The following is a 27,104-nucleotide window of genomic DNA, read 5'->3' as shown; positions in this document are numbered from 1 at the left end:
AATATGAAAGACTTGAACATTATCAACCAACCTGACCTAACTAACATTTAAAGAACACTCTACTCAATGGCAGAACACACATTTTTTTCAAATGCACACAGAACATTAACCAAGATAAACCATATTCTATGTTATAAAACATGTTCCTCAATAAATTTTAAAGGATTTGAGCCATGCAAAGTGTTAAAAAATCTCTAAAAAATACTCAAACATTTGGAAACTAAATAGCACACCTCCAAATAACCCATGGGTCAACAGAGCAATCAAAAGGGAAAATAGGAAGTATTTAGAAATGAATGAAAATGAAAATCAAACGTATCAAAGTTTGTGGGATGCCACCAAGGCAGTACTTAGTACTTTCCTATATCAGGAAAGAAAAAAAAAAAAAATAACTAAATCAATGACCTCAGCTTTTGCCTTAACAAACTAAATAAAACAAGGAAGATTAAACCTAAAGCAAGCAAAGAGACAAGGTAATAAAGCATACGTGAACGATAAAAAAGGTAAAAAAGATAAAATCAATAAAAACCAACAGCTGGTTCTTTGAAGGCATTCATAAAACTCATCAGACTGATCAGGAAAAAAGAGGGAAGATACGGATTACCAATATCAGGAATGAGAGAGACAGATGACCTCATTATATATTCTACAGATATTAAAATGATAAAGGAATATTATAAATTACTTTATGCTAATAAATTCACCAACTTAGATAAAATGGACAAATTATTTCAAAGACACAAACTACTAAAGCTCATTCAAGAAGAAATAATTAATCTGAATAACCCTTTATGTATTAAAGGAATTAAATTTGTAGTTAAAAATCTTCCCACAAAGAAAACAGGCCCAGATGGCTTCAAAGGTAAAGTGTACCAAACATTTAGGAAAGAAATACTGCTAATTATTATATATACAAACTCTTCTATAAGACTGAAGGTGGGGAGGAGTAATTCCCATAGCATTTATGAAGCTGGCATTATCCAGATACCAAATCAGACCAAAAAAAATTACAAGAAAACCACAAACTAATATTCCCTCATGAACATAGATGCGAAAATTCTGAACAAAATTTCAGCAAACTGAATCCAAAAATATGAAAAAAGATAATATATCATCACTAAGTGAGATATATCCTAGGAATGCAGGGTTGGTTTAATATTCAAGCAATGTTATTCATTATGTTAACAAGTTGAAAGAGAAAAACCACATGACCATATCAATAGATGCTGAAGCATATGGTAATATCTAACTCTATTCCTGATTTTAAAATAATAAAACTCACAGCAAACCAGGGATAGAAGAGAATTTCCTAAATCTGATAAAGGACATCAGTGAAGAACTCACAGCCAATATCATTCTTAATGGTGAACGACTGAAAGTTTTCCCCAAAGATCAGGAAAAAGGCAGGAAAGACCACTCTCACCACTTCTTTTCAGTATTTCACTGGAGGTCCTAGCTCGTGCAATTAGGCAAAAAAGAAAAGGCAATTAAATTAGAAAGGAAGGAGTAAAACTGTTTTTATGCATAGAAAACATAGCTGTTTATGTAGACAACCCAACGGAATCTACAGAAATCTACAAGGACTAAGAAGCCACATGCAAAATATATGAAAATCAATTGTATTTCCATATGATAGCAATGAACAATCAGTTATTGAAATTTTAAAAAATGTTCAGGTCGGGGAAAACCACTTCATGGCCCTCCCAGATAATTCACAGGGTTTTCAAAAGCCTTTTATCCCCAGAACTGAACGAATGTGTCATTTCATACAGACTTCACAGGGGAGACATTCTGGGACACGTTTCCCACTGTCCTCAGATTATCCTGCCCTGCCGGACTGAGTGTCAGTGAGGCAAGTTCTGATCTCAAAGTAATCTTCTAAGCTCACCACACTGAGTCCAGGGGCTCAAAGAGGTCTCCAGCTCACTGACAGGTGAGATACCTTCATGGTTCTAGTCTCTCTGCCTACAAAAATGAGGTGACCTGGCCATCCCCACATAAGAGGACAGTTGAAAGAATGCCAGGAATGCAGAGAAGGAAGATGAGGAAGTGTCCCATGGTTCAACTTGAGGTCGGCCCTGAACAATCTCTCCCAGTTGCCTCAGTTGTCAAATAGGAAAAAGTTCCTTAAGCCAAAGAGAAAGGCGCCTCAGGATCAAGGCAGAAGCTGCCCCCAGAAGTTCTGAGCCAGTGAATTCCCAGAACAGAGGCCAATGCAAAAAACTTAGAGGACTGAAAAAACCAGCTCCATAGGTAAGGAAGCACAGAGGAATACAACCCCACACAGGGCCCCTGTATTAATTTTCTAGGGCTGCCATCAAAAAATGACAGACTTGGTGGCTTAAAAAATAGAAATGTGGCCCTTTCTAACTCCGCTGCGACCATGGCTCCAGTGAAAAAACTTGTGGCGAAGGGGGGCAAAAAAAAGAAGCAGGTTCTGAAGTTCACTCTTGATTGCACCCACCCTGTAGAAGATGGAATCATGGATGCTGCCAATTTTGAGCAGTTTTTGCAAGAAAGGATCAAAGTGAACGGAAAAGCTGGGAACCTTGGTGGAGGGGTGGTGACCATCGAAAGGAGCAAGAGCAAGATCACCGTGACATCTGAGGTGCCTTTCTCCAAAAGGTATTTGAAATATCTCACCAAAAAATATTTGAAGAAGAATAATCTACGTGACTGGTTGCGCGTAGTTGCTAACAGCAAAGAGAGTTACGAATTACGTTACTTCCAGATTAACCAGGACGAAGAAGAGGAGGAAGATGAGGATTAAATTTCATTTATCCGGAATATTTTGTATGAGTTCTTGAATAAAACTTGGGAACCAAAATGGTGGTTTATCCTTGTATCTCTGCAGTGTGGATTGAACAGAAAATTGGAAATCATAGTCAAAGGGCTTCTCTTGGTTCGCCACTCACTTATTTGTAACTTGACTTCTTTTTTTCTGCTTAAAAGTTTCAATTCTCGTGGTAATACCAGAGTAGAAGGAGAGGGTGACTTTACGGAACTGACAGCCATTGGGGAGGCAGATGCCGGTGTGGAGGTGTGGGCTGAAGGTAGTAACTGTTTGATTTTAAAAAGTGTGACTGTCAGTTTTATCTGTTGCTTTTCTCAAACAATGATTCAGGGATACAAGTGGGCTCCTCTCGTTCATTAAAAGAAAACGTGACATCTTTCTAAGATACTCTGTGGGAAAATGACAGTGTCAATAAAATGCGGGTTTCTGGGCCAAAAAAAAAAATAGAAATGTGCTTTCTCCTAATTCTGGAGGTTAGACATCCAAGACCAAGGGGTGGGCAGGGTTGGTTCTTCCAGGTCTCTCTCTTGGCTTATGGATGGCTGTGTCCTCATATGGTCTTGCCTTCAAATGTGTCTGTGTCCAAATCTCTTCTTCTTATAAGGACAACAGTCATGATGGATTAGGCACACTCTAATGACCTCGTTTTAACTTAATTACCCCTTTAAAGAGCCTTTGTCCAAATAGTCACATTCTGAGGTACCGGGGAATAGAATTTCAACAAATAAATTTGGAGGGGACATAATTTGGCCCATAACCACCTCTCATATCCCTCCTCCTGCCTCTACCCTCTCCCATGTATTTCCAGCCTCTGAAAGATCCAGGATCATTGTCAGTTCTTATCACATTTCACAGATGAGGTCAGACAGATGCAGGGTTGCTCTCACACACATCATCTTCCACTTGGTTCAAAGCCCACAGCCACTTCTCCATCAATTCACTTAGGGATCCTTAACACCTCTCACCGAGGTTTCACATCCCTAAAAGTGGGACCCTGAGCTCCAAGCACACCTTCCCTCTCCCTCCTGATGCCAGTTAGGCTTTTCTCCCTAACCCTCCCTTGCCCAGTTCATTTCACGATTACAACATCTAGGAAACCAAGATGACCTATTTAGGTTCTGACCCACTTACAACAGAAGCACCAATCACCAACTCTATCCAGAAGGGGGAAAAAAACCAGATGACCACAAATTTAACTGACTGTAAGTAAAAAGGAATGATGGAGGAGCCTTTGCAGGTACACCTGCTGCTGATGCCATTGCAAAACATCCTGAAGGGGAGCTGTTAAGGAAATTTGGACAATACCCAGGTAGCCCCCTTTGGTATCCATGCACTGTGTGGGGTTTGCCAGCCTTGTGAGTAGCCTAGAAAGCAATGAAATAGGTCCCTGTGCCTTGTTTTGCTCAGAGATGGGATGAGCATCTCCAGATGCCTGGAGCAAATGATTTCCTGCCAAGAGAGGGAACAACCCAATGCACAGGTGTGAACACTGAGGTATCAAAAGGAGTATCGGATCAACCTTCTCTATTTTTCCCAGACCAAGAATGGATGCAGTTAGTTTGGAAGCTTCAGGAATAGAGGCTTTTATAGTAAATATCAATTTGGGTGGCTGCCTGGCTTACAATAGCGGTTTATTCTTCTTTTCTCTGGGAATGGTCCGTTTCCTAAGGGCAGTTGTGTCTTTGCTTCATGACCCTTTAACCTCCTGGGCATGGCATATCATTCCCAAGAGAGACACCTGATTCAAGCCTGAGCCAATTAGATTCTCTCTCTTGGGGGATTTAAGTCTTAAGGAGCTATAAAAGGCTAGAGATCTTTGGAGTCCCTTAAAAACTCCTGATAAGGGGCACTGGGGGCACCTGTCGGGTCTGGCTCCTGCTCTTCCAGACATCTGGCTAGTCTCCCTTTCTGATGATCCTGGAAACCACCCCAGGATCCTTCCTATTAATTGCCAGTTTGGCTTATATTTGCCAGGGTTGCTTTCTGTTCATTACCATCAAAGGAATCACAAATGTTATTTCACTTTTTTAATCTTTTGGTCTCAGTACTTACCACAAGATTTAATATGTGGTAAACATTCAATTATTTTGTTTTAGATTTATGAATGCCCAATATCCTCCCCCCCCCCCCTCCCCACCAATCAGCCTCACACGAGATACAATAGAACCTCCTGTGGCGGACAGGAAAATATTCGTTGGTGCCAACCTCTCCTAACACAAGTCATATGAAGACTCAGGGTTTCCCTGATAAGGCAAGACACTCTAAAATTTTCTAGCAGAAACAATAACCTGATATGTGAGATGCAAAGCAGGTTAGAGGTGGGAAATATTGGGCCCTAATCTTTGCTGATTCGTGGGTTACATCTGCAGTGAGAAAAGGGGGAACTTCTTGGAGGTGATGGGTATTTCACTGGCTGGCTGGGATCAGCAACTGTAAAAAAAAGTCTCCTTCCTTTCTGATATGCCTACCTGAGTGAAGGCGGAACTTCACTCATTATATCCTCACTGGGGCTCCTCATGTGTGTATATTCTCTCTACACAACTTCCATCTATTATCCACCCAGCCAGTCATCCCTCCACCCACATCTTCATCCATCATCCACCCACCGCCACCTACTCCAGCTTTAGTATTCACTTAGCCCCTGGCTATGCCTCTCACAAACCATGCCAGTCCCAGAAGAACAGTGGATGGTCAATGCTCTAGGGTCACTCCGAGCCCTCCACTCACCCCTAGAGATCTATAGCTTCCTTCTCAATGGTCATTCAATCCCTACCCCTCACTTCTCTAGTTCAAATTTCACTGTACCGATACTAGTTTCCCCAGATGCCAATTTAACCAGGTCACTTTCCTATTCAAAAACTCTCACCAAAGCCCAAATGCTTACCTTGACATTCAAGGACACCCAATACCTGAACCCAATCTATTTTTTAAACTTTTATCTTTATTCTTCCAAATGTATGTCCTGCAGGAAACCTCTAGTCTCGCAGAAGCAACCTGATGGCCACCTCACTGCTGAGCAGATGGGTGCAAGCCTGGCGCTTCCAAAAGCCACATTGCCAATGTAGAGAAAAAGAGAATGTAGAAGAAATCGGAGAAAAAGAAGTCAATGTAGAGGAAGTGGAACTGAGAGATGGAGAGACAGAGATCCCCAGTGACATCACTTGAGAACAGAGATCAGGCCTCAGGTTAAGTCTACATATGGACTTCCCGGCTATAATGTCCCTCCCACATTTTTTTTTACTTAAGCCTTTTTGTCCTCACAATGGAAAGATTACTAATACATCCATTTACCCCATATGGCCTATTTTGGGCAACGGCTCTTGTCTCCAATTTCCTATAATATTATGGTCTGTGTCACTCACATGAGCCTTGCCACACACCACATAGTGACAGCTATTTATTGACCCTTTTACACAGACAAGAGGCTCTTATTATTACCAATCCCTTCTCACCAACCCCCATGCATCCCAACTTGCTAAAGCCAATGCCTGGTTCAGTGGTCAGAGGGGCAGCCTAGACCATATGACCCAGCAGTTCCATTTTTGGGCATATCCCAAAAAGAATGGAAAGCAGGAACATGGCCAGACAATTTTATACCCATGTTCACAGCAGCATTTTTCACAATAGCCAAAAGGTGCAACCAGGGGGAGCAGAGACTGTTCAATCGTCCTGAGCTAATGACCCACACTTTCCTTTCAGAGCCCACTCCAGCTGAGCCTTGGACAGCTTCCAGCAGCCAGTCTGGTCAAGTTATCTGCCCACAGGGACCAGCTAGGGGAAGAAGATGAAAGAAGATGTCAGAGTAGGAGGAGGAAGAAAGGAGAGATGAACATCAGAGGAAGAGAAAGCCACAGACTCACAAAGGCCACAACTACTGATGGGCACAGCCTGTGAGATGAGCCCAAGGAACACACGGACCAAGAGTGAAGCCGCAAGTGAGGCCACCAGAGCAAGACTTGCTCCCTCTGCTTACAGTGTCCATCCCTCCACTTAATCCCCAGCTGCTCCTGAGACAACCCTGCAAGGGAGCCCTCAGAGGGCAGAGCCTCCCGTAGAGGGCAGGTGCAATAGGGGAAGCTCCAGCTGTCAGCAAAAGTCTGCTGGGCATCTCCTCATCTTGTCCTCCCTGAGCAGAGGCTTAGAGTCTCACTGCCTTTAGAGGCTCAGGTGACCTGATGCAGCTACCACATGGCACTTCGGGGGCCCAGAGGTGGATGCCTGGGAGTCACACCACCGCTTGCGTTTGTCTCCTGGGACAGTGTTTCCCCACCATCATTCAACTCAGAGACCATTTGAGAACAAAAAAGCAAGAGAATTTGTGGTGCCAACAAGGTGCACTGGATGTAAGTTACAGGTAGCCAGGGTCCATTACTCAATTAGTTTGGCAAGCATTTAAAACAGGTTTTCCCAAGGGCTGTCCAAAGAGTTCTAGGGTTGCAAGTAGATATCTTGCTGCCTCTGCAGCGGGTGGAAAGGAGATGAAGAGTCGGAGCTGTGTGCATCCACATCCCACTCCAGCCTCAGCAGCTCCACTTATGGCTAGCTTAGCTTCCTGATTTTGGGCAGGGGCAGGGTGGGGGGTTGTGTTGTGTTCAGCACTGTAACTATTTTTAAGTACATCCGTATCGTTTTGCTACCATTGTCACCATCCATCCACAGCACATTTTCCAACTTGCAAAACTGAAACTCTGTACCCATTAAACAGTAACTCTCCATTCCCTGTTCCCCCCAGCTCCTGGAAATCACCATTCTTTCTGTCTCTAGGAATTTGACTACTCGAAGCAGAATTGTACAGTATGTCTTTTTGTGACTGGCTTATTTCACTTAGCATAATGTCATCATGGTTCATTCATATTGTAGCGTGTGTCAGAATTTCCTTCCTTTTTAAGGCTAAATCATATTCCATTGTGTGATTTTGTGTGTGTGTGTGTGTGTGTGTGTGTGTGTGTTGTTTATCCATTTCATTTATCCATTCACCAGTCAATGCTTAATTGGGTTGTTTCCATATTTTGGCTATTGCAAAAAGTGCTGGCCAAGCAGGGTGGCTCATGCCTGTAATCGCAGAATGGCTGAGGCAGGCAGATCACTTGAGTTAGGAGTTCAAACTAGCCCAGACAACAGGGTGAAACCCCATCTCTACAAAAAATACAAAAATAAAACTAGCCAGGTATGGTAGCCATGTGCCTATATAGTCCCAGCTATTTGGAGGGGGATGCTGAGATGGGAGGATTGCTTGAGCCCAGGAGTTCAAGGTTATAGTGAGCTATGATCATGCCACTTTACTTTAGCCTGGGTGTCAGAGTGAGACTCTGTCTAAAAAGAAAAAAATGCCGTGATGGACATGGGTGTACAAATATCTGTTCATGTCACTGCTTTCAATTCCTTTGAGTATATATCCAGAAATGGGATTGCTGGATCATATGGTAATACTATTTTTAATTTTTTTGAGGAACCTCCATATTTTTTATAGCAGCTGCACCATTTTACACTGCCACCAACCATGCACAGGGTTCAATTTCTCCACATCCTCCCCAGCACTTGTTATTTTCTAAGTTTTTTTTTACAATGGCCATCCTAATGGGTATGCTTTTAAAAAATAAATAATAAAAAAGCTTCCACTAGGAGGGGCGGAGCAAGATGGCCGAATAGGAACAGCTCCAGTCTCCAACTCCCAGCGCGAGCGACACAGAAGACCGGTGATTTCTGCATTTTCAACTGAGGTACTAGGTTCATCTCACTGGGGAGTGCCAGACGATCGGTGCTGGTCAGCTGCTGCAGCCCGACCAGCGAGAGCTGAAGCAGGGCGAGGCATTGCCTCACCTGGAAAGCGCAAGGGGGAAGGGAATCCCTTTTCCTAGCCAGGGGAACTGAGACACACAACACCTGGAAAATCGGGTAACTCCCACCCCAAAACTGCGCTTTAAGCAAACCGGCACACCAGGAGATCATATCCCACACCTGGCCGGGAGGGTCCCACACCCACGGAGCCTCCCTCATTGCTAGCACAGCAGTCTGTGATCTACCAGCAAGGCAGCAGCGAGGCTGGGGGAGGGGCGCCCGCCATTGCTGAGGCTTAAGTAGGTAAACAAAGCTGCTGGGAAGCTCGAACTGGGTGGAGCTCACAGCAGCTCAAGGAAACCTGCCTGTCTCTGTAGACTCCACCTCTGGGGACAGGGCACAGTAAATAATAACAAACGCAGCAGCTCTGCAGACGCAAACGACTCTGTCTGACAGCTTTGAAGAGAGCAGTGGATCTCCCAACACGGAGGTTGAGATCTGAGAAGGGACAGACTCCCTGCTCAAGTGGGTCCCTGACCCCTGAGTAGCCTAACTGGGAGACATCCCCCACTAGGGGCAGTCTGACACACCACACCTCACAGGGTGGAGTACACCCCTGAGAGGAAGCTTCCAAAGCAAGAATCAGACAGGTACACTCGCTGTTCAGAAATATTCTATCTTCTGCAGCCTCTGCTGCTGATACCCAGGCAAACAGGGTCTGGAGTGGACCTCAAGCAATCTCCTACAGCTATAACCTACAGCTGAGGATCCTGACTGTTAGAAGGAAAGCTATCAAACAGGAAGGACACCTACACCAAAACCCCATCAGTACATCACCATCATCAAAGACCAGAGGCAGATAAAACCACAAAGATGGGGAAAAAGCAGGGCAGAAAAGCTGGAAATTCAAAAAATAAGAGCGCATCTCCCCCGGCAAAGGAGCGCAGCTCATCGCCAGCAACGGATCAAAGCTGGACGGAGAATGACTTTGACGACATGAGAGAAGAAGGCTTCAGTCCATCAAATTTCTCAGAGCTAAAGGAGGAATTACGTACCCAGCGCAAAGAAACTAAAAATCTTGAAAAAAAAGTGGAAGAATTGATGGCTAGAGTAATTAATGCAGAGAAGCTCACAAACGAAATGAAAGAGACGAAAACCATGGCACGAGAAATACGTGACAAATGCACAAGCTTCAGTAACCGACTCGATCAACTGGAAGAAAGAATGTCAGCGATGGAGGATCAAATGAATGAAATGAAGCGAGAAGAGAAACCAAAAGAAAAAAGAAGAAAAAGAAATGAACAAAGCCTGCAAGAAGTATGGGATTATGTAAAAAGACCAAATCTACGTCTGATTGGGGTGCCTGAAAGTGAGGGGGAAAATGGAACCAAGTTGGAAAACACTCTTCAGGATATCATCCAGGAGAACTTCTCCAACCTAGTAGGGCAGGCCAACATTCAAATCCAGGAAATACAGAGAACGCCACAAAGATACTCCTCGAGAAGAGCAGCTCCAAGACACATAATTGCCAGATTCACCAAAGTTGAAACGAAGGAAAAAATCTTAAGGGCAGCCAGAGAGAAAGGTCGGGTTACCCACAAAGGGAAGCCCATCAGACTAACAGCAGATCTCTCGGCAGAAACTCTTCAAGCCAGAAGAGAGTGGGGGCCAATATTCAACATTCCTAAAGAAAAGAATTTTAAACCCAGGATTTTATATCCAGCCAAACTAAGTTTCATAAGTGAAGGAGAAATAAAATCCTTTACAGATAAGCAAATGCTTAGGGATTTTGTCACCACTAGGCCTGCCTTACAAGAGACCCTGAAGGAAGCACTAAACATGGAAAGGAACAACCAGTACCAGCCATTGCAAAAACATGCCAAAATGTAAAGACCATCAAGGCTAGGAAGAAACTGCATCAACTAACGAGCAAAATAACCAGTTAATATCATAATGGCAGGATCAAGTTCACACATAACAATCTTAACCTTAAATGTAAATGGACTAAATGCTCCAATTAAAAGACACAGACTGGCAAACTGGATAAAGAGTCAAGACCCATCAGTCTGCTGTATTCAGGAGACCCATCTCACGCGCAGAGACATACATAGGCTCAAAATAAAGGGATGGAGGAAGATTTACCAAGCAAATGGAGAACAAAAAAAAGCGGGGGTTGCAATACTAGTCTCTGATAAAACAGACTTTAAACCATCAAAGATCAAAACAGACAAAGAAGGCCATTACATAATGGTAAAGGGATCAATTCAACAGGAAGAGCTAACTATCCTAAATATATATGCACCCAATACAGGAGCACCCAGATTCATAAAGCAAGTCCTTAGAGACTTACAAAGAGACTTAGACTCCCATACAATAATAATGGGAGACTTCAACACTCCACTGTCAACATTAGACAGATCAACGAGACAGAAAGTTAACAAGGATATCCAGGAATTGAACTCATCTCTGCAGCAAGCAGACCTAATAGACATCTATAGAACTCTCCACCCCAAATCAACAGAATATACATTCTTCTCAGCACCACATCGTACTTACTCCAAAATTGACCACGTAATTGGAAGTAAAGCACTCCTCAGCAAATGTACAAGAACAGAAATTATAACAAACTGTCTCTCAGACCACAGTGCAATCAAATTAGAACTCAGGACTAAGAAACTCAATCAAAACCGCTCAACTACATGGAAACTGAACAACCTGCTCCTGAATGACTACTGGGTACATAACGAAATGAAGGCAGAAATAAAGATGTTCTTTGAAACCAATGAGAACAAAGATACAACATACCAGAATCTCTGGGACACATTTAAAGCAGTGTGTAGAGGGAAATTTATAGCACTAAATGCCCACAAGAGAAAGCAGGAAAGATCTAAAATTGACACTCTAACATCGCAATTAAAAGAACTAGAGAAGCAAGAGCAAACACATTCGAAAGCTAGCAGAAGGCAAGAAATAACTAAGATCAGAGCAGAACTGAAGGAGATAGAGACACAAAAAACCCTCCAAAAAATCAATGAATCCAGGAGTTGGTTTTTTGAAAAGATCAACAAAATTGACAGACCACTAGCAAGACTAATAAAGAAGAAAAGAGAGAAGAATCAAATCGACGCAATTAAAAATGATAAAGGGGATATCACCACCGACCCCACAGAAATACAAACTACCATCAGAGAATACTATAAACACCTCTACGCAAATAAACTGGAAAATCTAGAAGAAATGGATAATTTCCTGGACACTTACACTCTTCCAAGACTAAACCAGGAAGAAGTTGAATCCCTGAATAGACCAATAGTAGGCTCTGAAATTGAGGCAATAATTAATAGCCTACCAACCAAAAAAAGTCCAGGACCAGATGGATTCACAGCTGAATTCTACCAGAGGTACAAGGAGGAGCTGGTACCATTCCTTCTGAAACTATTCCAATCAATAGAAAAAGAGGGAATCCTCCCTAACTCATTTTATGAGGCCAACATCATCCTGATACCAAAGCCTGGCAGAGACACAACAAAAAAAGAGAATTTTAGACCAATATCCCTGATGAACATCGATGCAAAAATCCTCAATAAAATACTGGCAAACCGGATTCAGCAGCACATCAAAAAGCTTATCCACCATGATCAAGTGGGCTTCATCCCTGGGATGCAAGGCTGGTTCAACATTCGCAAATCAATAAACATAATCCAGCATATAAACAGAACCAAAGACAAGAACCACATCATTATCTCAATAGATGCAGAAAAGGCTTTTGACAAAATTCAACAGCCCTTCATGCTAAAAACGCTCAATAAATTCGGTATTGATGGAACGTACCTCAAAATCAGAAGAGCTATTTATGACAAACCCACAGCCAATATCATACTGAATGGGCAAAAACTGGAAAAATTCCCTTTGAAAACTGGCACAAGACAGGGATGCCCTCTCTCACCACTCCTATTCAACATAGTGTTGGAAGTTCTGGCTAGGGCAATCAGGCAAGAGAAAGAAATCAAGGGGATTCAGTTAGGAAAAGAAGAAGTCAAATTGTCCCTGTTTGCAGACGACATGATTGTATATTTAGAAAACCCCATTGTCTCAGCCCAAAATCTCCTTAAGCTGATCAGCAACTTCAGCAAAGTCTCAGGATACAAAATTAATGTGCAAAAATCACAAGCATTCTTATACACCAGTGACAGTCAAACAGAGAGCCAAATCAGGAATGAACTTCCATTCACAATTGCTTCAAAGAGAATAAAATACCTAGGAATCCAACTTACAAGGGATGTAAAGGACCTCTTCAAGGAGAACTACAAACCACTGCTCAGTGAAATAAAAGAGGACACAAACAAATGGAAGAACATACCATGCTCATGGATAGGAAGAATCAATATCGTGAAAATGGCCATACTGCCCAAGGTAATTTATAGATTCAATGCCATCCCCATCAAGCTACCAATGAGCTTCTTCACAGAATTGGAAAAAACTGCTTTAAAGTTCATATGGAACCAAAAAAGAGCCCGCATCTCCAAGACAATCCTAAGTCAAAAGAACAAAGCTGGAGGCATCACGCTACCTGACTTCAAACTATACTACAAGGCTACAGTAACCAAAACAGCATGGTACTGGTACCAAAACAGAGATATAGACCAATGGAACAGAACAGAGTCCTCAGAAATAATACCACACATCTACAGCCATCTGATCTTTGACAAACCTGAGAGAAACAAGAAATGGGGAAAGGATTCCCTATTTAATAAATGGTGCTGGGAAAATTGGCTAGCCATAAGTAGAAAGCTGAAACTGGATCCTTTCCTTACTCCTTATACGAAAATTAATTCAAGATGGATTAGAGACTTAAATGTTAGACCTAATACCATAAAAATCCTAGAGGAAAACCTAGGTAGTACCATTCAGGACATAGGCATGGGCAAAGACTTCATGTCTAAAACACCAAAAGCAACGGCAGCAAAAGCCAAAATTGACAAATGGGATCTCATTAAACTAAAGAGCTTCTGCACAGCAAAAGAAACTACCATCAGAGTGAACAGGCAACCTACAGAATGGGAGAAAATTTTTGCAATCTACTCATCTGACAAAGGGCTAATATCCAGAACCTACAAAGAACTCAAACAAATTTACAAGAAAAAAACAGACAACCCCATCAAAAAGTGGGCAAAGGATATGAACAGACATTTCTCAAAAGAAGACATTCATACAGCCAACAGACACATGAAAAAATGCTCATCATCACTGGCCATCAGAGAAATGCAAATCAAAACCACAATGAGATACCATCTCACACCAGTTAGAATGGCGATCATTCAAAAGTCAGGAAACAACAGGTGCTGGAGAGGATGTGGAGAAATAGGAACACTTTTACACTGTTGGTGGGATTGTAAACTAGTTCAACCATTATGGAAAACAGTATGGTGATTCCTCAAGGATCTAGAACTAGATGTACTATATGACCCAGCCATCCCATTACTAGGTATATACCCAAAGGATTATAAATTATGCTGCTATAAAGACACATGCACACGTATGTTTATTGCAGCACTATTCACAATAGCAAAGACTTGGAATCAACCCAAATGTCCATCAGTGACAGACTGGATTAAGAAAATGTGGCACATATACACCATGGAATACTATGCAGCCATAAAAAAGGATGAGTTTGTGTCCTTTGTAGGGACACGGATGCAGCTGGAAACCATCATTCTTAGCAAACTATCACAAGAACAGAAAACCAAACACCGCATGTTCTCACTCATAGGTGGGAACTGAACAATGAGATCACTTGGACTCGGGAAGGGGAACATCACACACCGGGGCCTATCATGGGGAGGGGGGAGGGGGGAGGGATTGCACTGGGAGTTATACCTTATGTAAATGACGGGTTGATGGGTGCAGCACACCAACATGGCACAAGTATACATATGTAGCAAACCTGCACATTGTGCACATGTACCCTACAACTTGAAGTTTAATAATAATAAATAAATTTAAAAAAAAAAAAAAAAAAAAAGCTTCCACTGCTAAGGTTTGGAAAACACTGCTCTAAAGCACTTGTCTCTATTACCCTCTCAAGTCCCCACTGTGTTCCTGTTCATGCTCCATCCATCCACACCATTTGACCCAGCAGACCCAGGCTGAGTGAGCTCTTTCTTCCTACCACTCACCCTCCATGCCATCATAGCAGATTCCCAGCTCCACACCAGCCAGGCTTTGGATCCAGCCTGCCTATCCTATGCCCCTGAGGCCCCAGCTAGCAGGCCACTTAGACTACAGGCCCTGAGGAAGCTGCAAACTGCAGCTTCAGTAAGTAGAGAGGCATTGGCAGCCAGGAATTCCTGACTGGGAGGGAGGTAACCTAATGTAGGAGCCACTGCTCTGAGATAAGAGGCCTCAGACATTCCAGGATACCTCGTTGTCGTGGCCAGATGCTTCCAGGCCAGACACCTGGTCATCTCAAGAACCAAGGCAGCACCAGGACATGAAAAGAGCATTTAAGTCCAGTAATCTCTTGCTGAAAATCATTCCATGCTACTAACCAGCCACTGACCTTAGTACCTACAGAAGATTAACACTGACCCACTCCCAAAGAAGTTCATAGTCTAATCCCAAGAACCTATGACTATGTACCTTATATGCAGATGTGAAGAAGCTAAGGATCCTGAGAGGGAAGAGTTTCCTGGATTATCCAGGTCAGCCTTATATAATCACAAGAGTCCTTATAAGTGGGAAGCAGAAATCACAGAGAGAAGAAGGCAGTTCAACAACAGGAGCAGACAGGGGAGTGGTGCAGCCACAAGCCAAGGCATGTGAACAACCTCTATAAGCTGGAGGGGCCAAGGAACCAAGACTCTCTAGGAACCTCCAGAAGGAACCAACCCTACCAGCACCTTGATTTTAGCTCCATAAGACTCATTTCAAGGTGACTCTTAGAGGATGGGGGCTGTTGCCAGAGGAACCAACAATGTGATTGGAGGGTTGAGACCTTCAGCCCCACCCCTAGACCACTGGAGAGGAGAGAGAGGCTGGGATAGAGCTAACCACAAATGACTTAATTATGCCTTCATAATTGAACCTCCATCAAAACTTCAAGAGCTTACCAAGTGGTGAACACAGGGAGGTGCTGGGAGGGTGGCACTCCTGGAGAGTGGCACACTAGGGAGGTGTGGAAGCGCTATGCCCCTTCCTTCATGCCTTGTCCTCTGCATCTCTTCTATTTGGCTGTTTCTGACTTGTATCCTTTATGATAAACTGGTAATAGTAAGTAAAGTGTTTTTTAAAAAATTAAAATTTAAAACAAGAATCATTTCAGACCTCTGACACCCAGACCTGTAAAATAATAAATGTGTGTTGTTTAAAGCCATGTGTCTTGCAGTGACTTGTTACGGAAGAAATAGAAAACACATTCAAGACCTCTCTGGGTCTGTTTCCTCCTCTGCAAGATGAAAGGTTCTGGACTAAATACTTTTTTGTTGCTGTTGTTAGGATACAATTTTCACAAATAATTTTTTACTTCCTTTCTAGCTCTCCTGACGAGAAGAATTAATTGAGTGCTTGAGACATGCCAGGTCCTGTTCTAAGTCCTTGATATGCATTATTTCTTTAAACCTCAAAGCAAGGCTGTAATCAAGGCACCATTAGCATCTCCTCCCAGATCAAGAAGAAAATCAAAGCCCAGAGAGGTAAAGTCACTTGCCCAAAGTCACAAATGTCGTAATGGCAGTGTGAGGATTTCAATCCACAGTGGCCCTAGAGAAGCTATGATCTTAACCAGCAAGCCAAGCCAATACTGGTGTTCTGGTTAGGGATGAGGAAGCCCAAGACCTGGTCAAGGTGACATGGCTAGATAGAAGCAAATCCAGATCTCATGATGCCAGGGATTTCCCCAACACTGCACCCGATTGCCTAGCTTCCAAAGCACATTTGGACAGCAAATGAGAATCGTAAGGATCCAGCTGCTCTCTTAGTCCTTCAAATCCAACTCTTGCTTAAACTCCCCAGTTCTGTCCCCTCTCTCTACTCTTAACTCTTCTGTTCTTTAAAGGAAATGTGATAAATGAACCACATTGATGAATTTTCTTTCTCTCCTCCTCCCCACTTCCCCAACTCAGTCTTCAGTTTGCCACCATAAATCACTGACAACCCAAAAAATGGTGTCAGAGAAAATGGACCCTCTTGGTTTGATGGATGTGTAAATTTCCGTCTCCTCCATATATGTCTTACTTTCCAGGGGGGAGAAAAAAAAAAAAAAAAAAACTATTGGCATTAGCACGTTTATATGAGTTTAAATAAAAACAAATACATCTCTATTGACTGTCGTTACTATGCTCAGTTTCATGCAATGTAAGTGCTTCAAATAAAAATAGATTGGTTAGAGTGAGGGTGCAGCAATTCCAATAACGGTGCAGCCAGTTTCTGTAGAGCATGTGTTTCAGTTAATGCTCCCTCAGCTTGCAGAAGGGGAAGCACATTGCTTCATGGAGCTTTTAGGCTCCATTTTTTCTGACTAAATGCTCCGAGTATGTGTGAATGTTTATTAGTGTCATGAAATGCATCTGGCAGGCAAAATCTGGACTTCACAGAAGAGACCAGAGTGTAATTGCTGAAGATGGGCCAGACTGGGCAGAAAGCACAAATTCTGTGGTGTGCAAGCCCAGCACCAGCCCACCAAATGTATATGCAACACTTACTGCATGCTTGCCACCAGGCTAGGATGGACACAGGACTGAATACTTATAATTACCTATTTAGGTCTGTCTCCCAAATGGGGTTATGGCTCATGAAAGGGAGAGCATCTCTCTGTGTTCTTCTCATCACCAATTCCTTAGTTAGGCTAAATGCATAGGCCTTGGCATTGGATAATCTGGATTCAAATCCCAGCTCCATCATTTATACAGAAAGCAAACATTTATGGAGTACTGACTGTATGCCAGAATTGTTCTTGGTGCTGAGGCATGGAGCAAAGTCTCTGGCCTTCTGGAGCTTACATTCTAGGGTAGGAGGGGTTGACCCCAAGCAAGCCACATCTCTTGAATGGCAGATTATTCATCAGTACGATGGAGATAATAGGACCTGCTTCATGGGGTTGTTGTGAAAATTAAATGAGAAAATTTATCTAATGCACAGGGCCTGGTACACAGGAAGGACTCAGTGTCAGCTTCTATCATATCATGATCATTGTCAGTTTTCCTATTGGACACTTCTCACGCACCACTTCAGATCCTTCGGGCCTCACCTCATTCCAGCCACTGCTGCAGCAAGCAATTCAGCGTGGCCGCTGACAGGTTCACACAGGTGCTACTGACAGCCTGGCCACCTTAGGTTCACGTCTAGGACTTCTCACCTCCCACCACAAAGCTTGTCTGTTCATGCCAAGCAGGAAGCCTCTTGTCTTGATGTCAGTGTCCAATATGGTTTGGAGGTGTCCCCACCCAAATCTCATCTTGAATTGTAGCTTCCATAATTCCCATGTGTTGTGGGAGAGACACAGGAGGAGACAATTGAATTATGGGGGCAGTTCCTCGATACTGTTCTCATGGTAGTGTGGTAGTGAATAAGTCTCATGAGATCTAATGGTTTGATAAGGGGTTTCCCCTTTCGCCTGACTCTCCTTCTCTTTTATCTGCCGCCATGTAATACTTGCCTTTCACCATCTACCATGATTGTGAGGCCTTCCCAGTCACGTGGAACTGTGAGTCCATTAAACCTTTTTTTTTTTTTAAAAATAAATCACCCAGTATTGGATATGTCTTTATCAGCAGCATGAAAATGAGCTGTTATAGTAAATTGGTACCACTAGACTGGGGTGCTGCTGTAAAGATACCCAAAAATGTGGAAGCCACTTTGGAACTGAATAACAGGAAGATGTTGGAACAATTTGGAGGGCCCAGAAAAAGATACGAAGATGTGGGAAAGTTTGCAACTCCCTAGAGACTTGTTGAATGGCTTTGACCAAAATGCTCATAGTGATATGGACAAAAAAGTCCAGGCTGAGGTGGCCTCAGATGGACATGAGGAACTTGTTGGGAACTGGAGCAAAAGTGACTCTTGCTGTGCTTTAGCAAAGAGACTGGTGGCATTTTGCCCCTGCCCTAGAGATGTGTGGAAATTTGAACTTGAGAGAGATGATTTGCGGGATCTGGCAGAAGAAATTTCTAAGTGGCAAAGCATTCAAGAGGAAGCAGAGCATAAAAGTTTGGAAAATTAGCAGCCTGATGATAAAAAATAAAACCCATTTTCTGGGGAGAAATTTAAGCCAGCTGTAGAAATTTGCATAAGTAACAAGGAGCCCAATGTTAATCACCAAGACAACGGGGAAAATGTCTCCAGGGCATGTCAGAGACCTTCACAGAAGCCCCTCCCATCACAGGCCAAGAGGCTTAGTAGGAAAAAAATGGGTCCAGGGCCCTCCTGTTGTGTAGCCTAGGGAGCTGGTGTCCTTCATCCCAGCTGCTCCAGCCATGGCTACAAGGGGCCAAGGTATAGCTCAGGATGTGGCTTCAGAGGGTGCAAGTCCCAAACCTTGGCAGCTTCCATGTGGTGTTGAGCCTCTGGATACATAAAGTCAAGAATTGAGGTTTGGGAACTTCTGCCTAGATTTCAGAGGATGTATGGATGTGCCTGGATGTCCAGGCAGAGGTGTCCAGGCAGATGTCCCTGCAGACAGCTGCAGGGATGGAGCCCTCAAGGAGAACCTCTGCTAGGGCAGTGTGGAAGAGAAATGTGGGGTGGGAGCACCCCCACAGACTCCCTACTGAGGCACTGCCTAGTGAAGCTGTGAGGAGACGGCCACGATCCTCCACACCTCAGAATGGTAAATCCACCAACAGCTTGCACTGTGCACCTGAAAAAGCTGCAGACATTCAATGCCAGCCCATGAAAGCAGCCAGGAGGGAGACTGTACCCTGCAAAATCACAGAGGTGGAGCTGCCCAAAACTATGGGAACCCACCTCTTGCATCAGCATGACCTGGAGGTAAGACATGGGGTAAACAGAGATAATTTGGGAGCTTTAAGATTTAACTTCCCCGCTGGATTTCAGACTTGCATGGGGCCTGTAGCCCCTTCATTTTGGCCAATTTCTCCCATTTGGAGTGACTGTATTTACCCAACGCCTGTATCTGCATTGTATCTAGAAAGTAACTAACTTACTTTTGTTTTTACAGGCTCATAGGCAGAAGGGACTTGCCTTGTCTCAGATGAGACTTTGGACCGTGGACTTTTGAGTTAATGCTAAAATGAGTTAAGACTTTGGGGGACTATTGGGAATACATGATTGGTTTCAAAATGTGAGGACATGAGATTTGGGAGGGGCCACGGGTGGAATGACATGGTTTGGCTGCGTCCCTACCCAAATCTCATCTTGAATTGCAGTGCCCATAATTCCCATGTGTTGTGGGAGGGACCCAGTATGAGTTAATTGAATCATGGGGGGCAGTTTCCCCCATACCGTTCTCGTGGTAGTGAATAAGTCTCGTGAGATCTGATAGTTTGATAAGCAGTTTCCCCTTTCATCTGGGTCTCATTCTTTTTTGTTTGCCACCATGCAAGATGTGCCTTTTGCCTTCTGCCGTGATTATGAGGCCTTTCCAGCCACATGGACCTGTGACTCCATTAAACTTCTTTTATTTATAAATTACCCAGTCTCAGGTGTCTTTATCAGCAGTGTAAAAATGAACTAATACAGTGTCTCTGCAAACTGAAACTATGGTGGAGTTAGCATGGCAGGGAAACCTTTAATAATTGTGTTGTGGTTGAACTGCATCCCTCAAAAAGATATGCTGACATGCTTACCCCTGTGTTTGTGAATGTGACCTTACTTGGAAACAAGATATTTGCATATGTATTCAAGTTAGGATGAGGCTATACTTGATTAGGATAATTCCTAAGTCCAATGACTAGTGTCCTTTTACGAGGGATTTAGAGACTCACAGAAACAAAGGAAAGATGGCCAAGTGAAGACAGAGGCAGAAATTACAATAATGCAACTAGGAGCCAATAAATATCAAGGGTTGCCAGCAGCCAACAGGAGCTAGGAAGAGGCAAGAAAGGATCCTCCTCTGGAGCCTACAGAGGGGGCAAGGCCCTGACGACAGCTCAGTCTCAGACTTCTGGCCTTCAGAACTATGAGAGAATAAATGTCTGTTGTTTTAAGTCACCCAGTTTAGGTAATTTGTTATGGCAGCCTTAGGAAGCTAATACAGATGATGGATAGAAGTTGGTAGATAGATTATTCTTCCTCACCCACCCAGGACAGGTGGTCCAGGAACATGTTTCACATGGCTCCTCAGATCTCCCAAGGGATCCATCACCCAGTCACCCACAGCTGTGGCCAACACAATAGTTCATCTTTGTTTTGGTTCCCCCTTCCCCCTTGATTTGTTCTTCCTGCCCCTCATCCCTGCCCTGTGGGATCACTCCCCAATAAGTCATTTGTCTCAGGTTCTGCTTTCTGGGAAACTCAGGTAGAGGGTCCTCCAGTTTCCCCACCTTTTTCTCTAATACAGACTGCCATGACCTCTGTGTTACCTAGACAGCTGCATGTTTCCCCATGCCAGCTTCAAGGCCAGCCAGGACCTAGAATATTCCCAGACACTGAGAGAGCTGTTTAGGTTGTTGCCCAAAACACTGAATAAACTAGCCCTGGTCCTGGGCCAAAATCCTGAAACCCACAGATAAACACCATGCCTAACCCCCTGGCTACAGACATACCTAGGTAGACCATCCCTTTCTCTTGCTGCCTGTTGTGAGGACTGCTGCAAGTACTAACTTAGAAGCACTAACTTCCTCTAACAAATGCTTTGGACTGATCACCCCAGTGTTTAGTGCTTCTGTTTTTGAACTCCCAACCAGCTCCATCTCAGGATGCTTTGGGACAGACCCTTGCAGGAATACTACTTTTGTGGCAACTCCATTCACAGGTTCTTCCAGACAGAATGCCAGGTTAAAACAGTTTTTCCCTAGCACATAGCTGACATTTGATAAATATTTATTGGCTGATTGAATAAATAAATGAAGATATGAATGATGACCTAATCCCACCTTCAAGAAGCTTTCAGTCAAATTGCTAACAAACACAATATAAAGAATAAATTATAGGGGTATTTGAAATTCCTAGCTACCTAGCTCAGCATACAGTGTAAGGTGGAACAGCAATTTTTAAAATTTTCAGTGGTTTTGATCCCTGCCTCTCTCCATCCGCGTAACAGTTAGGGTTTTAAACCACAAACAACACAATCCCACTCTGATTTAAGAAGTAAAGAAATTTATTAAAGTGGTAAGTGGTGGCTCACACCTGTAATCTCAGCATTTTGGGAAGCCAAGGTGGGAGGATAGCTTGAGGCCAGGAGTTCAAGACCAGCCTGGGCAACTTAGTGAGACCCCCCATCTCTACAAAAAATACAAAAATTAGCTAGGCCTGGTGGCACATGCCTGTGGCCCTGGCTATTCTGAAGGTTGGGATGGGAGGATCACTTGAGCCCAGGAGTTCAAGGCTGTAGTGAGGAGCCATGATCATACCACTGTACTCCTGCCTGGGTGACAGAACAAGACTCTGTCTTAAAAAAAAAAAAAGGATACTAGGGATCTTACAGAATTTCCAAGAAAGCCAGTCTCAGAAGAACAATATCTAATCACCTCATAAGGATATCTCTGGGAAATACAAAGCCAGAGGAAAAAATTAACAGTCACAAATCAGATTCTTCAGGGTGAATAAACTGGTCCCTGGCTGCAATCTGGGAAATTCAATAAATGCATAAAGCAGTTTTGGCCTTGGGGAGATCTCTCTGAACAAAATCATTTAATATGATATGCCAATTTTGGGGTCAATTCTTGTTGGCGGTTTCCAGATCCTAGTAGCACAGTGAAATGTTTTCTACCCCCAAGGTCTTTTCTCTTGTGATAACTGAGATTTTCCATCTCTGTTGAATCCACAGACCACTCTGTTACTGAGCCAAGTACAGGGAATAGAGCCAACCAAACCTCACCTGCCCCTTGGCTCTATATTAAAACTCCAGGCCCTTCAGGGAAAACTGATTAGTATCTCTTTTCCAAGACCTTCAGATGTTATTAAAATTTCCAGAGGCTGCCTATCTGGTAAGTAGCTAAAGCAGAATTCCAGCCCAGGATCTGGGTCCTTGATGCTCAAAGCCTGGTTTGTGGACAGGCAGTGTCAACATTACCAGAAGCTTCTTACAAATGAAGAATATGGGGCTCCACCCAGACCAGCTGAGCCAAAATTCAAAGTTTAACAAGATGCCCAGGTGATCTCTAGGCCCAGAACTTTGAGATGCTCTGGTCTGCTGCTCTTAATTCCAATGGTTCCCAAGTCTGGCTAACTGTTAGAATCCCGTAGAGGTTGTTATTAAAGTAAAGATTCCCAAGCCCTACTGCAGATGAAATTATTATTTTTTCTTTTTTTCTTTTTTCTTTTTTGAGACAGAGTTTTACTCTTGTCACCCAGGCTGGAGTGCAATGGCACTATCTTGGCTCACTACAACCTCTGCCTTCCAGGTTCAAGTGATTCTCCTGTCTCAGCCTCCCAAGTAGCTGGGATTACAGGTGCCTACCACCACGCCTGGCTAAATTTTGTATTTTTAGTAGAGATGGGGTTTCACCAGGTTGGTCAGGCTGATCTTGAACTCCTGACCTCAGGTGATCCACCCACCTCGGCCTCCCAAAGTGCTGGGATTACAGGTGTGAGCCACCACACCTGACCAGATGAATTTATTTAATAGGCTTGGGGTAATGGAGTAGGGCCCAGGCATTTGTATTTTCATGTTTAAGTTCCTTGGCAATTCTTGTGGTCAGCTAGGTTTGGGAATTGGCACCCTAGAGTGTGTAGCTGGTCCTCCAGTAACCACCCTCCCAATCAGCACCACAGCAAACTCAGGAATCCTAGAAGACCAGAATCCAGGGACAATGGCCAATCACCCTAGAAACCTGACACACAGGCAGACTCCCAGCCTCGCCCCCAGAGCCTGGCTGGGAAGGTCTGGACAGAACTATCTTAGGACTTCAGGAAGCCCCAGTATTCTTGCTGTGGGGGACACCACCCCATATCATAACAAATATATGAAAAGCCATCTGCATCCCACATTAAATATAAATGATATGTAACTGAGAGTGAATTGACTTGTGGTTGATGAGTTGACGTAGTTATATTTCCTAGACATTTAATTAAACATTTATTAATTTTGATTTTGTAACTTTATTTTTGTTTACTGTGGCCAGTAGTTTATTTTTCCTCAAGGATAACTGTTCCATCCAGCCCCTGAAGAGGTAGTTTATGAGCTCTTCCACAAGCCACTATCCCTAACACACTCAATGTGTAAGATGCAGGTAGGCCTGGGGAGGGCTTGGGACTTTGCATTTTAACAAGAGCCCCCAAAGTGGCCCTGGTGAGGTGGTCCTCAGACCACTGGGCTTCAGAGAGATGAGGGTGGATCTCTGGGGCAAGCCTGAGGTTGAACTGGCAGGCTGGATGGAGAGCCATCTGGGCTGGGAGCAGGAGGGCGTCTGGAGCTCCGCTGACCGGCAGGCACACCCTGTGATTCCAGAGAAGCCCTCTGAGCGGGGCACATTCCCCTCGAGGATGGAGGATCGCCTAACACAAAGACGGTGGTGTGTAAAAAATGCTATAAGAGCCTGTACCATCGGCATTGCTCAGACTATGCCCCTGGGGCCACGGCTGGCCCCACACCAAAACAAACAGCAGGATTTGAAAGGATCCAAAAAACATTACAAAGCACATAAGCAGCTAGAAAGTGGATAGTTGGAGGAAATAGGGTTACTTATTTGGAAAAGAGGGGGCCAGATGGCCTGTGATGATCTCCAAGCCAATAGCGAATGATCACGTGGACAGGAGGCCTCTCCGCCTGAGCCTGGGTATCTGGTCTTGGACGGGATCCCAGCGGGGCAGGCCTACCAGAACCTCTCTGGGAGGTCTGATGATCTTCCTGGGGTTCTCGTAATCCAAAGAAGTCCAGGGCCAGACCCCAGGGATGAATCTAGTCAGCTTCTCAGAACTATTCCCAGCCATTCCTCAGGGGAACCAGGTCAAAAGTCTGCAGGGTAGGGGGATGCTGTACATAAAAAGTGAAAAGACAGACCTCAAGGGAAAATCTGCCGGGCAAGGCAGATACAGAGCTGTGTGATGACACCACCTCCCTGCAGAGTGTGACCATCAAAATACACTAAAAGGACTTTTCTGCCCTCACCCTCACCCCCAGAAATCCACACTTCACCACAGACGCAGAGGGCAACCTTAGTAGCGTAAAGCCTTCAGAGACAGGATGGACAGGCCTGGTGAGAGATGATGGGAAGGGCGGTGGTGTCTGCTAAGAAACAGCGGGGAGCTTGGTGAGAGAAGAGGCCAGCAGGCTCTGAGGAACACAGAGTGACAAGCTGCTGAGCAGCTCAGACGTGATCACGCAAGACCCCTGCCCCCAGGCACTCCCAGCAGGCTCAGGGATGAAGGAACTTTGCAGGGGTGAGGTTCCAGGTAAGTAGGTAAACTCCAAAGCCAGGGAAACAGGTCATTGTTGTCCGTGTGAGCCATTCACACTCTCATATTGGTAAGGCCTGGGAAATAGGTCGCCAGGGTGAACAGTGAGTGGTGATGGCCAGATGGCCAGATCAAATAGGGGGCTTAATGGCACTGACCTTGATTCTGCCCCAAATGGTAGATGCTCGGGATCCCGCAAAGAGATCAGTCACAGAGTCCACAGATGTGAACAAAACCAAGAGAAAGGAAGCAAAACCAACCAACCTGCCTGCTGACAGCTACAGACCCCGGCTGGGTGATTTACGTTCATTAACTCAGTGAATCCTTCCCATGCCTCCAAAGGCAGGGATTGTTATCCCCATTCTCAGGCAAGCAAACAAGGGCAGAGAGACTCATCTCTTGCTCAAGGTCACATAGCCAGTACCCAAAGGAGCTTGAATTTGAGCCCACTTCTGTCTGACACCACAGTGCAGGTTCCCAATCCCTGTGCTATCTGTGCAGCTCTAGAGGCAGAACTAATAAAAAGGATGGAAGGAGGACCGGCTGTGAAGATCTGACCTCTGAGGCTCTGAAGAACCGCGTCCAGAAAGCCCTCATAATAGGGTAGCAGGAGAAACCCACTCTCACATTGCCGATGCCCAATGGTACGGAAACTAGGAGATAAGTGCATTCTATGCCCCATTCTCTACCCACAGCCTGATGAGCTTAAGGAGTCACTGCCAACCTCCCACTGCTTAGATCCTGCCCTGAGACTCAGTAGCCCTCATGTCCAATGGGTCAGCTGTGCCCAGAGGGTAAAAAGCAATGCCTCCAATGACACCAGACCCCTGCTTTCCACTCTGCACCACCTTCCAATGCACCCCCCACCCTAACCAACACACACACATAACCAATGGCCCCGCATTTGGCTTCTGAAGTCACTCTGGTTCCAGGACTGCAGGGCCCTGCAGCTGTGGGAGCAGATGTTCCCCTCGCACATGGCTAGACTTGGATCTCAGCAGGGATGGACAAGCATCATTGACCAGGGTGGATGGGCAGCTGCAGAGAATGAGGAGGAGACACCAGCTCCCACCCCAACTCCATCTCCACCTGCAGGATAGTGGCCACCCATCTTCTGAGGCCAGGGAGAGCACGAACACCTGAGACAGCTGAACACGACCACCCTCCGCCCTCCCCACCATTGCTGCTGAGATGAGCACCCAGGCCAGGGCACCAGAAAGCCACGGAAGCCAGTCACTAGCCCTGAACCTTGCACACCCCTCAAGTTTTTCTCCCCTCCCTATCCCCTCACCAACACCTTCCAGTGCTTATTCTGCCGTGTCAAAATGACCCTTCTGTTGCTGCACTGTCATTACTATTGTATGGGTTTATAATTATTGTCCAAAAAAGCCCCGAGCCTGGTATAGAAAAGGCATGAGGAATGATGTGTCAGAATGCACAGTGATTGTTCCTGCCTGGATATGAGGACTACACCTGATTTTCACTTTCTTTCTTTCTCTCTGTAATTTATTTTCCTTGTGCTGCTTGTATGCTTTCTTATTTATTTAAAACCAATCCACATGTCACGGCCCTGGGCTCCCTTTTTATGTTGAGAATGAGATCCTCCGTGTAGGTCATTCACAATGACAAGCTCCGAGTGCCACTGATTACCTAGGAACAGGGAACACCCTTGGGCCTGAAGCAGGACTTCATCAGAAGGTACTAGAACAGCATTGGGAGTAAGACAGACTCAGACCAATGGAGACAAGCTGGCTGAGGTAGGGTCAGAAACCCACATGTGGTAAACTAGATGTATTTATGTCTTATACTGTAGGCATTTTTCTCTTCAGTTTCCCCTAAATGCTCTGATACATTTTGAATTTCTACATCTTTTGGCTGCACTAAAATGGACTAAGGAAAAAGAGCTTTACCTGCACTGAGGCCTGATCTTTAAAGTAGGAAATAGCACCTCCCACAAATGACTGTTCGAGTGACCACGGTCATCATGTGTGAGGGTCCTTCCCCCAAAGGCCACTGAAAC

General features: G+C 44.4%; 1 protein-coding gene across 1 annotated transcript; it reads left to right on the top strand.

The window, feature by feature from the left end:
• Positions 1-2,361: 2,361 nt before the first annotated feature.
• Positions 2,362-2,827, top strand: LOC103229403 (large ribosomal subunit protein eL22). Its single transcript, XM_007987425.3, has one exon. It carries the CDS (start codon positions 2,384-2,386, stop codon positions 2,768-2,770), a length of 387 nt encoding a protein of 128 aa, XP_007985616.1. The 5' UTR covers positions 2,362-2,383; the 3' UTR covers positions 2,771-2,827.
• The last annotated feature ends 24,277 nt before the right edge of the window (positions 2,828-27,104 follow it).

The sequence above is a fragment of the Chlorocebus sabaeus genome, chromosome 24 (assembly GCF_047675955.1).
Source record: "Chlorocebus sabaeus isolate Y175 chromosome 24, mChlSab1.0.hap1, whole genome shotgun sequence".
Lineage (NCBI taxonomy): Eukaryota > Metazoa > Chordata > Mammalia > Primates > Cercopithecidae > Chlorocebus > Chlorocebus sabaeus.
The sequence above is the reverse complement of the archived record's forward strand: the minus strand, read 5'-3'. Positions and strand labels throughout refer to the sequence as shown.